Genomic DNA, 11,212 nt, shown 5'->3' on the forward strand with positions numbered 1-11,212 from the left:
TTCTTGTCCATCTTTTTGCTAAACAGTTTGATGTTTTACTGAGGTTGGGGCAGCAGTAGCTTAGAGGTTACAGAAGCAGGCTTGTGACTGGAAGGTTGCTGGTTTGAGTCCCCAACCTGTCTAGAATACTACTAGTTCATGCCCTTGAGCAAGACATTTGAACCCTTCTGCTAACCTTGCGGCCAACAGTGGAAGAATGTGGTTGTAGGCTACTGGGCAGCTCTCAGCTGAATGTGTGGAACTGTGCAAATATGAAGCAGAGGGTTGTTGAAAGGTTATGTTTCCCTGAATAAATAAAGGTTAAAAAGCTAGATTTGTGCGCCCATACCACACAGAGATAATTCATATCACAACTGTCCAAACAGGACATTTTGTCAACTCCTCTGCTTGAGCAACTCCGACTAAAGCTATAATGTAGAACTACGTTTCCCATCATGCAACGTACTTTCACCCTCCCTGACCCTGTGACTCAAAATAATCTGATCAGCTGATCTGACCTGGCAACAAAATAACGTAGCTAGAGAAATCTGCCAGGGAGGGGGCTGATGAACAAAACAATGACACTGCTCGGAAGAATATTAATGCAATAACACTTTTTAAGGACTCTTCAAACGGATTTGTGCCAATTTCCCTCCCGCGCTGCCTTTTATTGTAGAAGGACCCGCGGATATCCGAGCATTTGACATCGACTGGCTGTTGTTATTGTTGATATGTTGTTATAGCTCAGTTGACAAACTGGAAGCTAGCTAGCTCGTTTGAACGCATAGGAACTGTTGGGGCTTGCTGGCTTGCTAATAATATTTTTTCTTTGGATTTTGTCCATCGAAACTAGTTGTAAGTATTCATGCTAGAATGTCAAATTACCTACCGAGTTTGCCAGCGAGCTACTGAGAATCTGTTTGCTAGCTAGCCTGTTGTTAGCGGATACGTTAACATTTGCACATTCATCTTTTCAGGGAGAGTTCATTGTCTCTGGTGGTACTGGCTATCTGCACTTGTTTCTGTACCATTTTAGCAAGATAATTCTTTGATTTGCTAACCCAAGCAATGTTTTATGTTTCACGTATACTGGCAGCTGCAGCAAATCGCTACTTTGTTTGATGAACAAACTAGTGGCAAAATAGTTTGGTGAGAAATCAGGTTAGCTCAAGGAGACGGCTGATTCCACCTCATTGCCTCACTGTGTATTTGCACTGAGTCTCATAATAGTAAAACTATTCTAAGTGTTTGGAATTCATGCTGCTAAAATTGATTTGATAAGCTGTGTGAATTATTGGGACTTCTTGAATTGTTAGAGGTCACAGGGAGCACTGTCACCATGCAGCTGTTTTAGGGTATTTTTTTGTTCAAGTTGATTTAACCTTTGTGTATTTGGTCATTTGGCGCATCCTGTAAAGCACAATTATCACAGTATTTGCGCATGGTTTGCATTTTTCATTCACTGCTATTGGAAATTGTTGGCGTTGTAGTCAAAGCTATTCCAGTTAGCATTACACTGTGTTCACGTTTACTTTGTAAGAAACGATGAGTGGGCATGGCTCATCTTCAGAAAAGGGAGTCAATACTAGTCTAATATGTCAAGAAAGTTATGCTTGTGGTGGCTCTGAGGAGGCTGCATTTGAATGTGACGAGTGTAAAAGCTTGCAGTGTATCCGTTGTGAGCTTGAGCTCCACAGCCAGGAGCGTCTGAAGAACCATGAGCGGGTTCAGATAGGTCCTGGGCACGTCCCCTACTGTGACAACTGCAAAGGAGGTAATGGAGACAGTGGCAAACGCCATAGATCTGTGGTCCGCTGCCAGAACTGCAAAGTTAACTTGTGCCAAGACTGTCAGAAACGCACCCACAGTGGAGGTAACAAGAAGAAACACCAGCTCACCTCTTATCCTCCACCTCCCAAACCCGCTGAGGTCAGCTCTCTCCAGACATCTGTCCAGCCCTCTGTCCAAACAGCCGATGAGACCAAAGCTCAGAGAGCAAAACTGCTGGAGAAGGTGTCCAGTTTTCTCCTGGTCGATGAGAATGAGGAAATGCAGGTGAGTAGTGCAAAAATGACACTTGTCACTCAATAGGCAAACAGAAATGTTTAGATCTATTACTATATCAATTCTTTGTAGGGAATCTGACAAATCTATTTAAATAATTTTCACTAATAAACTCTCATTCTTCCAAAGATTAAAGATGAAGCTGCATTTGTGAAGAAACTGACTTGCGAACCGGACCGACTGCTGAAGGTGGTGTCCATCTTTGGCAACACGGGAGAGGGCAAATCCCACACCCTGAACCACACTTTCTTCATGGGCCGCGAGGTGTTCAAGACTTCTCCCACACAAGAGTCCTGTACGGTGGGGGTGTGGGCGGCGTTTGACCCTAGCCGTAAAGTGGTGGTCATCGATACGGAGGGGCTGCTCGGGAACAGTTCCAAACAGGGCCAGAGAACCCGTCTCTTGCTCAAGGTGCTCGCCATCTCCGACCTCATCATTTACCGCACCCATGCTGACCGTCTGCACGATGACCTCTTCAAATTCCTTGGGGACGCCTCGGACGCCTACCTGAAGCATTTCACCAAGGAGCTGAAGGCCACAACGGCCCGTTGCGGCCTGGACGTCCCACTGTCCACCTTGGGTCCTGCAGTGGTCATCTTCCATGAAACAGTCCACACTAAGTTGCTTGGTTCAGGTATGTGTAGAGGGAAAAATCTCAATATTTTGATTACTCTCAAGTCCCACTATTAGTGAGTGCAGTGTCGTCACTTTGGCTGTTACACATTTATTAAACAAATTACACCTTTAAGTAGAATAGGGCTCGTAGGCTGGTACTAGCACAGTACATTGTTGCTGTATCACTGGGAATGTAGATCTGCATCAGCAGGTGGGACAAAAGGCAGTGCTTTTAAAGTAAATTGAGGGTTAACCTCCACAGATGATTACAGGTTTAGCGAGAACCAGCCTCAAGTGTTTCACCTTGCTGATTCTTTGACATGTTCCAGAACATGAGAAATAGCCGTTGGCATTCCAACTTGTGAAACAAGTAAATACTACTTTTTGGACTGTTGTCAACGAAAATGTAGGCTTATGGTTGCTGTTGAACTGCTGAACTGAAGATTCTTGCCACTTATATTTTATTATTTCCTTTTAATGAGAAAGAATGAGTATTTTTCTCTCACATATTTCTGTGACAATTTAAGGGAAATTTCCTTACAATGGGATAAAGCCCACTGTTCAAAGTCTGAGATTTATGTATGCTGTGTCTGATTTTGATGTCATGCCATCGATGTACTATAGAGGAATGTCTATATTCTAATTACGATGTCTTTTGTCCTCTCCATCTGTCTCTTGTTTCAGATAAGTCATCCGAGTCAGTAGATCGGCTGCTATTGGAGCGCTTCAGGAAGCTGGGCCGTTTCCCAGAGGCCTTCAGCTCTGTCCAGTACCGGGGCACACAGACCCTCAGCCCCCCTACTGACTTTCGCGGCCTGCAGAACAATCTGGAGCAGCTCCTGGATAACAACGCCACCCGCTCCCCTCGCACCCCTGTGGTCATCTTCAAAGCTCTGCAGGTAGGGCTGTTTATAGCTCAGAAATCTTCTGGCTTCCAACCTGTTTCAGGCTGGCTGGATGTTGTTGTAAAGCCAACACTGGCTGTCTTAGAGAGTCTTTGAACAGAACTGATACACCATTAAAACTGTTTCCTGGATTCACATAAAGGTGATCTTGTATGAATTTGTAGCGTTCAAGTTTTAAGTATGTAAGGTCTATGCTATGCGAAATTCAGTTATTCTGTTTGTATTCGAATATCTGTGTATGAAGAACAGGTACAATTTCTATTTGCTTTTGTGAATGGTTGTACTCTTTATGCAGTCTGACTCTATCTCATTTCTGCTGGTCTTTGCTTTTCCTCCAGGCTCTGAGTGAGCGCTTCAATGGGGAAATTGCAGATGAGCTTGTAGCCCACGGCTGCTTCTTCCCCGATGAGTACTTCACTTGCTCAAGCCTCTGCCTCAGTTGTGGGTCAGTACCTTTCTATCTTTGTTTTTTCCTAATTTTCTTTTCTCCTCTGGCATCTCTCCTGCCATCTCTTGCTAGTTCAACTGTTTAACATTCTGTCTTGCTGCTCTCATCCCAGATCTGGCTGCAAGAACAGCATGAATCACTTAGGAGAAGGAGTGTGCCATGAGGCCAAGCATCGTTGCCGTTATTCTGCTCAATATGATAATCGCATTTACACTTGTAAGGTAAGCATGGTGGCTCGCCTCTTTACCCTAGATTTGCTTGAACTTTAGGCCTATATCGCTTAGATAGGATCAAGCTTTCATTCTTTACCATTGACACCCTTATCACCCTTGCTCCATGACTGATGACCTTAAAGTTGAAATCACTGTATGTCCCGCCACTCTAGGCTTGCTATGAAGGGGGGAAGGAAGTGATAGTTGTTCCTAAGACCTCCGCTTCCTCAGACTCTCCATGGATGGGCCTTGCCAAATATGCCTGGTCTGGGTGAGTAGCTGGGGAATGACCTGAAAGGTCGTGTGTAACGGGGCAGGGGTTAGGGTTGTGTTACCTTTACACGCCCTAATTTTAGCACTGGTGTTAAAACTGGACCTAAAATCAATATTTCCTTTCCCACTAACCTAGATGTCCCACAGTGAATTATAGATGCTAATAAATGTAATTGTTATTTGTATAGAGTCTTGTACATTTCTGTATGTGCAGGTATGTGATTGAATGTCCCGGCTGTGGAGTGATCTATCGGAGCCGTCAATACTGGTATGGGAACCAGGACCCTGTGGATACGGTTGTCCGCACTGAGATCCAGCATATATGGCCAGGGGTAAGAGAAACAAGCTTCTCAAATTGATTATCCAAACATAGACTTTATTTGCTTCATATCCTTAATTGTGCCCACATAGAATTGTGCTTGGGCAACGATTTGTGCACTTGTGTAGTAAATTCGGTCTCTGCTTTTTGCAGTCGGATGGCTTTTTGAAGGACAATAGCAATGCAGCGCAGCGTCTTTTGGATGGAGTCAACTTAGTGGCCCAGTCTGTGTCAGAGCTCAGTGTCAAGCCTGCCAAGGCCGTCACCTCCTGGCTGACAGATCAGATCGCCCCAGCCTACTGGAAACCCAACTCCCTCATCTTTGTGAGTGACACACGCAGCCTCACCCTCAGCCCCCCCCCCCCACCAACAGCCGAGTCAACACTTTCCTGTCCAGAGACATGTTTACAGTCTGTCCCTGGTGTTCAGAGCCTATTACACAACCTATGTTTGCAGGTCATAAGATAAAGCTCGGATAGGCTCAAATTGTGTCCTCTTCCTTCCAGGCCTTGGCCAATAACTACTTCCCTTGTTGTTGTTTTTCTCTTGCACAAGGCGTGCCATAAGTGTCATGCAGTCTTCCAGGACAACGACACCAAGCATCACTGCCGTGCCTGCGGGGAGGGCTTCTGCGATAGCTGCTCTTCCAAAGCCACACCCGTCCCTGAGAGAGGCTGGGGTCTCGCCCCTGTTAGAGTCTGTGACGTCTGCTTCGAGCAGAGAGCTTCACACACAGGTACACACACACTGCCTCCTCAAACCCACCTTCCTCCGCTGTGTTAAACGTCCTCTGTATTTCCTCTCTGTTTATTAAGAAGCCATTTAACGTCTGGGTGAGCTAAGGGTTTTTTCTTTGTGCAGAGCTGCTTGAGGCGGAGCTTGAGGAGGAAGAAGGCGGGACCCTAGCCAGGAAGGTTGGAGAGGCGGTGACCAACACCCTAGGGGCGGTGGTTACTGCTATTGACATCCCACTTGGTGAGTGTTGCCCAAAACAAGACCTAGTGAGAATTATTATGTAATAGGAATCAATGACCCAGTAAACATGAGAGTATGGATACATTGCCCTCTGGTGGCAGAGGGGGATTGTGTTTGTTTACAGTAAGAAACAATCCATACTATTTGGAATAGCAGAGGGATCTTATTTCTAGTTTGAACTCTCAAACATGTTATGCAGGAGTCTAGCCAACAAGACTTCCCTTATAAGGAATATGGGATGGCCTAGTGCCCCAGTGGTAAGAGAGCCTGTCCTGGTACCGTAAGCCCCAGGTCCCTGCAACAGCCAGTGTGTACATCAACAGTTGTGTCCTGTTGAAGTGTCCTTGAGCAAGACACTAATCTCCTACCTGCTCACTCATTGTAAGTCATATAAATGGAAGGGAAATTGATCTGTCATGATGTTCAATCATACTTACTCCAGTCTGGAGTGGTTATGACCAAATGGTCGGTAAATAGCTTGAATTCAGACAGAGGCAGTTGATTTCCACCTTGCTCAATGGATGCTATTGTTTGTTTATATTATTTGCGGTACTAGATGAGTGATATCAACAAAATTACCTGCTTTTGTCTGATTCATGAAGCAGGTGTTGAAATACAGAATTTGCATTTGCGTATAATTTGCTCTTCTTGCTAATAAAAATGTTTACAGGCTGGGAAATTGAAATCCTCCCAGATGTGGTAGCACAGGATTGTAAAACTGCCTCAATTCAGTGGCAGTGCTTTCAGGCAGAAGTGTCCTGCTACCTAATTCTTACATCTACATGGACCTTCAGTTCTTCTCTATTTTATCTATTGCTTAGTGCAAAGGCAAGATAGGTGAACAGTAACCCTGTTTGTTTGTTCGGCATTCCACTGTAACCTACAAACTCTATTTTGCTATGCAGTTGTCTGTCAGCGATATAAACCTTTGAGCTCGCTTACAAGACACACACCTGCAGATATCTTTCAGTGGTTGTGCAGCATTGTGGATTCAGTTACTTCCAAACTGTCTGCACCAATGTCTAGGATGTGGTTTTGTCCAGTATCTCTGCAGAGACTAACGATTTTATAGCAGCCTATAGAGTGATGGCAATTTACTTTTGTGTTTCTGTCGAGATGCAATATATGCATTGAATTATTCTGTAGTGTGTAACTATAGGTGTACACAAAGCATTTTAGCACTCCATTTTGAATACTGTTCTTATACTGGTTGGCTGGTGCCTCATTCTCCCCTGCCAAGCACTACTTGTTTGCTTATGGTCAATTAAAGAAATAAGTTGTAGAATTAGGTGAAAGTGTCATTCAAAAAAATAGGCCTTGAGATTTAGGCTATTTATATCTAAAGCTGGTTCATGTACACAGGACCATATGTCATTGGGGCTATCAGGTGGGCACCTCCCACCACAGATGTTTCAATGATTTAGGTCTATACCATCTCCAGAAGGATCAACAGTAAGTTCCAACCACCACTAGACCTGCACTCAACATCAAACTATACTCAAACTGATCAAACCATACTCATCTATGCTACCCTATATCCACACTTAGGCCTACACCTAGTTCACACCATTACACCCAATAATTTCTAACATGGCTAATAGTTTCAAGAGAAGGCTAAAGGGACAGCTGACCCTGCTGGCTTTCAACACCTAAGAAGCCTGATATATAATACTTGATAGTCAGTCTTATCCACATGGAAAATTCAAATGAGACTGTCTGCAGCTCTAGGAGAGATGGGTATATTTCAAGAAGATGGAATGTGACATTCTGCAAAACCGATCAAAAGTGCACCACAAGTCATAGCCTTTTTTCCTTCAGCCCACTGTTTGAGGCCTGTCTATATCATATTTGGAAAAATGCGAATAGCTTTTTGTTGTTGTCCAAAGCCTTATTAATGTATGATCATTATATGATTTTTACATCTATAGTAGGCTACTGTAAAAAAACATTCCAGCCATATCTATTACCAATAAATGTGGCCCACATTTATCGGTAATAGATATAACTGGAATGTTTTTTTTGACAACCTGATATCGTGTTGAACACTTCAGCAGATCCACACCACCAGCCCCCCAAAAATACCCTAGAGCAAGCTCTGCTCCAATCACAACAAAATCAACCTCCTTATTACCAAATCCATGTTTTAGCTACATGGTCAGTAGCTTCCCAGACTCAAGTCTAGTTCGGGCCAAGGCACATAGCTAGGCTGACCAATAACAATTCAATTTATTTTACTTTATTGTCATTTGGCCTTACACAAGTGTACAGTTAAACGAAAAACCTTTTCTTGGGGTTACAAGAGTAAGAAAAGAACAGCATGGATAATACAACAAAGTACAGCTATGCAGTGGTATTTGGGGATCTAAATGTTGAGTCTTAACAGAAGTAGTATAAGTGACTGATGCAAGCAATTAAAGTATTTCAAGTAGTATAAGTGAGTGCAAAGAGTGTTACAACACTAAAATAAATAAAAAAAACAGTATTGGGTGTTAATCAGGAGGGATAACACGGTGCGTGGGAGGTAGATGGAGGGATAAAGAGACTGGCACATAGAGTTTAAGTGCCTGCTGCATAGTAAAGTTTAAAGTGACTGATGCATCAGATAGAAATGATGTTCATCAGAGTGTTTGTGAGAGTCCTGTTCAGCAGTCTTATGGCTTGGGGATAACAACTTTTTCATACTCTGTAGCACTGCACAAATCTACATTTTAACAAGTCATTTAATCTAGTTTTGAGTCTTAGAATCTGCCAATGAGATCAGATGTTTCAAATGCAAATCATCTTGTTTCAAGAATTTGAATCATTTTCTTCATACCAGTGGAGTAAGCTGCCTTATTCTGCCTTGTTTCAAGATATTGACATGTTATATTGACTACAAGCTAAACTACCTTGGAAACAAGTGGAATTATCTCAGAATGTTTCACTTGTTTTAAGAAAAATAAGACTGAATTGGGCGACTAAATGGCTTGTTATGATGGCGGTTGCTGCTGCTGCTTCGAGCCTTCCTCTCACACAGCGTGTCGTAAATGTAAATGACAAACTGTTACCTTACCGCTATCACCAATAAGTGCTTGTGTGTGTGTGTGTGTGTGTGTGTGTGTTGCCTGTTCTCCCTAGGCCTGGTGAAAGATGCTGCCCGTCCTGCCTACTGGGTGCCTGACCAGGAAATCCTGTCCTGCCACAACTGCCAGCGCGAGTTCACTGCCAAGCTGTCCAAGCACCACTGCCGCGCCTGCGGACAGGGCGTGTGCGACGACTGCTCCCCGGAGCGCCGTGCGGTTCCCTCGCGGGGCTGGGACCACCCCGTGCGCGTCTGCGCTAGCTGCAACCAGAAACCCGGAGACCTTTAACAGGGACGGCCTTCCTTCCTCAGAGCACCAGAGAGAACCACTCACTCACTCAGCCCACAATCCGTTACTGCTATACCTCCGTTACTCCAATGGTTCTGTCCCGTATCTGTGGCGAGGAAGTTTTTAGCAAATGTAGGACATTTAGCAGATTTTGGATTTCAGAGTTCCTGTGGCCTTGTAGAACAGCCGGAACATGTGTGTTACTTGACTTGAGTGTGAAAACTGTATTTCCACTCTGATTATTGACAGAGTGAATATTTTGATTCTCACTGACACAAATCACTACTTTTATGTTGAATAAGGCTGTTGAAATATTTTTCTACTATGGGGAAAGAAAAAAAAAAGAAAAAATGTATCATTTAAAGAATATTAGCTAGTTGAGAACCCTGTGGGGTTGGTCTGATTAGTTTTAAGTAATTCTTATTATTGAGCATTGTTTCTCTGATGTCGTATGTGTAATGGTAAGGGGATATTTTTATCCATGCAGTTACAACCGCAGGTTCCATTGCATGCTCTATTGCAACCTTTTTAGTTTTTGCACTAAGCCTTTTTCAGCTGTAAAAAGCTGTTGCTTACCATGGCTAAAAACCAGATATCCAGATAATCAATTAGTCAGCCGCAAATTGATTTGAAATCTTGGTCTAGATTTGTGGATATCTGGTGTGCCAAAAATCATTCAGGTTACTGTGTCTGTGCTATAACTTTTATATTTTACCATGCGATTGTGGTTGTATGAAGGCATAGAACTATGTTAGACGAGTGTACATTTGAAATGTGGGAAAATTATTTATGTATTGAAGATGGAAAAAAAAATACTTAGTAGCACTCTGGCATGCATGACAGTCTGAGAGATCCATGGCCTTTTAGTTGTTCAGAGGATGGTCTCTGAAAACCAATATTAAACCTCACTATCTCTTATACCGGGTGGCACTTTTGTAGTGTATTATGTTATCAAGTTTTATCTGTCCCCCATTATGTTCCTCACACGCCTTGATTTTCAATTATTTCCCAATATTGACAGTTGCTATCTGCTTCACAGTATGTATATATTTTTGCAAAGCTGAAGAATATACAAATTCTTCGCCAAACCAGTTTTACATATCACATTCATGCCTCCAGGTCTCTGTAAGCACCGGCTGACGAGATAAGAAATTCTGACTAAGCTGAACACAGTTGTGTGCTGTTTCAACCCTCCGTTACAGTTTGTTTTTGAATTGTTTTTCATCCATTATTGAAAGCTATTATGTCTTTTTTTTTTTCCTGGTTCTTGTATTATTTTGTGTGATGTTAATTAGTTATTATATGACTACTGTATGTAGTGATCGTAAGTGAGCCATCCCTTCCCATGTTGTTTTTTTTGTTTGTTTATTTTAACCAGTCATTCATATCCTATGTAATTCAACATCAAGTAAAACCTAAACAAAAGCCCAACTTAAATGTTGAGATATTGAACCGTATTTAGTGATTGAAAGCTTTAACTAACTTTTTTGACAATATCTCTTGTGTCATAAATAGTTTTATTCATTGAATAATGAGACCGTTACATCTGGATATATTACAAAGCACATGGAGATGCCTTTACAATTATGCTTGTTTTTTTTATTTTAAAAAGTGGAAAAATGGTCTTGGTTGATTGTACGCCTTCTAGATAAAGTTATTTTCCCTGCGCTCACAACTTGGAACTTGGTTGTAATGTCTGGGAAGATGTATCTGCCTTGTCTCCAAGTAGGTTTAAATGTCTGAATGTTGCATCACACAAGCCCTCCTCTGAGATGCTAATATTGCACAGGATAGAATAGGAAATAGATCATGTCTGATGTCTTATGCTGAAGCTCATTCCCCTGCAGGTTTGTGCAGTCTGTTGTTTCAAATATCCTCTGTGGTGTTTGAGAGAGAAACTCTGTGACTGAGTCGTCCAGCATGCTTGATGGGGTTGGGTGCTATCATCAACACTCCTTACCTAGACTAAAGATCATGCAGGAATTACTGTTACATTTTAAACTGTTGACAATAAACTTCTAGCAATGATGTCTGGATACTTGCTAAACTGGTGGAAGAACTGCATAAGATTA

At 42.7% G+C, this 11,212-nt stretch overlaps 1 protein-coding gene across 1 annotated transcript; it reads left to right on the forward strand.

Moving 5' to 3' along the window:
* The first annotated feature begins 576 nt into the window (after positions 1–576).
* LOC139931689 (zinc finger FYVE domain-containing protein 1-like) lies at positions 577–10,058 on the forward strand. The gene is made up of 11 exons (XM_071925267.2): positions 577–2,034; positions 2,173–2,677; positions 3,343–3,557; positions 3,902–4,008; positions 4,124–4,232; positions 4,397–4,494; positions 4,711–4,828; positions 4,969–5,139; positions 5,371–5,551; positions 5,677–5,790; positions 8,908–10,058. Exons 1-11 carry the CDS (start codon positions 1,525–1,527, stop codon positions 9,138–9,140), a joined length of 2,361 nt encoding a protein of 786 aa, XP_071781368.1. The 5' UTR covers positions 577–1,524; the 3' UTR covers positions 9,141–10,058.
* The last annotated feature ends 1,154 nt before the right edge of the window (positions 10,059–11,212 follow it).

The sequence above is a fragment of the Centroberyx gerrardi genome, chromosome 17 (genome assembly GCF_048128805.1).
Source record: "Centroberyx gerrardi isolate f3 chromosome 17, fCenGer3.hap1.cur.20231027, whole genome shotgun sequence".
Taxonomy (NCBI): domain Eukaryota; kingdom Metazoa; phylum Chordata; class Actinopteri; order Beryciformes; family Berycidae; genus Centroberyx; species Centroberyx gerrardi.